General features: G+C 39.9%; 1 protein-coding gene across 1 annotated transcript in view; it reads right to left on the reverse strand.

Moving 5' to 3' along the window:
- ifih1 (interferon induced with helicase C domain 1) overlaps positions 1-1,670 on the reverse strand; it is a 12,714-nt gene extending 11,044 nt beyond the window's left edge. The window contains exons 1-2 of the mRNA XM_005723415.1: positions 1,118-1,670; positions 630-786 (exon numbers count right to left, since the gene is read on the reverse strand). Coding sequence (XP_005723472.1) covers positions 630-786; positions 1,118-1,552 — 592 coding nt within the window. The 5' untranslated portion in view covers positions 1,553-1,670. The remainder of the gene's footprint in view (positions 1-629; positions 787-1,117) is intronic.
- Positions 1,671-2,290: the final 620 nt, after the last annotated feature.

Below are 2,290 nucleotides of genomic sequence, written 5' to 3' on the forward strand. Positions count from 1 at the left end.
TGAAATAGTCAGAGCTGTCTGCCTGGCACTAACAGCTATGACACACTCAAAGCTATTGAGATTACTTTCCTCATTCTGATGCTCGTTTTGAAGCAGGTTATATTAACCATGTCATGAGCTGCTGCCATGTGACTGGCCAACACGATATTTGCATTAATGGGGAGTTAAACAGGTATACCTAATAAAGTGGCCAGTGAGCGTACATACTAATGCCTTCTAGAATGTTTTAAGTTAATGATGATTATCTTTTTCCATAAATATGGTTATCCCAGGATTATTTGAGGTTATTTGGATAACTGTTTAGTAAAATAATAACTTGTTATTTTCCTTTGTTACACTAGTCTACACCAAGAACATGGCTTTAAATGTAATAAAGACTATAACTAAAACTCTTAATCATAATTAATCATCCCAATTTTAATTAGTGGGATTGTTACAAAGCAATGATCACAGTATATTTACTAATGCAGTTGGATTAAAGATACTGAATTCCCTCTGTAGTTGTAGTCACTTATGTGCACATGTTTTATACAATCTGTCTATATCTCACCACTGAGACTTCTGTGTCCCAAACTTCCCTGATAGTATTTGGTGTATTGGGTGTGTGTCTTCCAGCATAGTTCAGTTACCTTCGTTGCCAGTCAACTCATTATAGAGCACATGGTGTTCAGTGTCTTTAAGAACTTGAAGAAATGTTGAATACCATCCTGGTGGACATTTGATAATTCTTCTTAAAAGTTCCCTTGCGCCACTCCTGGATCCCCTGTTGACTATTTCAGCCGTAATCTAGATGACAAGTGTAATGAACAAAGTCAGTTTGCTAAGCAATCAGAGAAAGGCATTGCCACCAAAAGGATGAGCGGCCTACATTTGTCTGCCATCTAGTGGTCAAAGACAGAAAAGACATGTTTTGGGAAACAGTTGGAAGAAAAGGTAAATACTGAAGCTATACTGATACTTTCGAGGTTTTTCACACCGGTGAAATTAGTGTGAATACACACAGTGAACCTTTGACACTTGAATATTTTCTCTCTTACCACCAAAGCTCATGTGCTAAGCAGCATGCAGATAAAGCAGTAGTAGTTTTGAAAGGTTGGTTGCACTATAATGTACTTACTCTGTCGCGCTCATCTTCGGTGAGCAGTCTTTTACTGAAACATTCTCCACACACTTCTTCTGTAACCATGTCTGCAAGGCTGGGAATAAGTAAGTGAATAAATCGGACACAGTTTTCATTCTCTGCCTCAGCTTCGGGAGTTGGGAGATTTAACTGCATGTAGTCAGCTGCGAATTTACAGCCCCCGTTATTCAGTGCGTCAACGAACGCAGTGAACCATCCGGGAGTATGTGGCTTCTGAACTACTGTGTTAATAAGGTAGTCCGCAGCCGAAATATCACCATCGTTTCTGGCCTTCTGCCTGATCCGTTCCTTTTGCTCGTTATCGATAAAGCCTATAAGATCCAGGACCCGATCCACCACAATAAGCTCCTTCAGCCTCGGCCTCAAGCAGTCGATCAGGCACTCGCGCATTTCATCCGTTTCAGACTCCATCGGTACTCACTTAACCGATAACAGATCACTAAACTGGCTCCTGCGTTGCCAAAAACTACATTCACAGCAAACGCGCTGATTCACGGTGCCTTTATCGAGGAAAATGGAGCTCTTTCACTTTCGTTTCTCCCAAGCAGTCAACATTTAAAACGGCCACTGGGTGTCACTAACGGACCACAGTAGTTCCAATAGATCAGAAAGTGACCTAAATTGACTTTTTGTAAATCGTTTATCGTACACAGTATTATTGTAACATTATTGTAGTGAACTTTCTGCATTGGCGACCATAGCAACACCTTTCTAGTACTATTGCCTGGTAGGCCAAAATCTGACCTTATATAATTCAAACTTTGAAGCACAGAGACCAGAAAAGAAAGGGAAAACGAATATTTCAAAAGCGAAAACTTCCAAGCAACTCATCTCTACGTCACGAGTTATTTTGGTCCATCCCCGGTTTCTTTTCTCCACCCTGAAAACTCTGTTATTGTTCTTTAATGTAGCGATAGAGCCAGCCAGCCAGTTGTGCCAAAACGTGATCGTCTTGTTTGCCTATACTATGAAATATATGTCAAAAATATCGATATCAGAGAGAATATTTCTGTCACGAGGTAGAAGCTACAATCAGTTTTTGGCGAAACAACGTTTATATAGCATTTATTTATCAATGTAAAACGCTCACTGACGTTAAAAATGCATTTTTAAAGAGAGACAAGGGGGTTACAGAAATTTCAACAAACA

This window comes from Pundamilia nyererei, unplaced genomic scaffold (assembly GCF_000239375.1).
Source record: "Pundamilia nyererei isolate P.nyererei 1_Seehausen unplaced genomic scaffold, PunNye1.0 scaffold00009, whole genome shotgun sequence".
In the NCBI taxonomy this organism is placed as follows: domain Eukaryota; kingdom Metazoa; phylum Chordata; class Actinopteri; order Cichliformes; family Cichlidae; genus Pundamilia; species Pundamilia nyererei.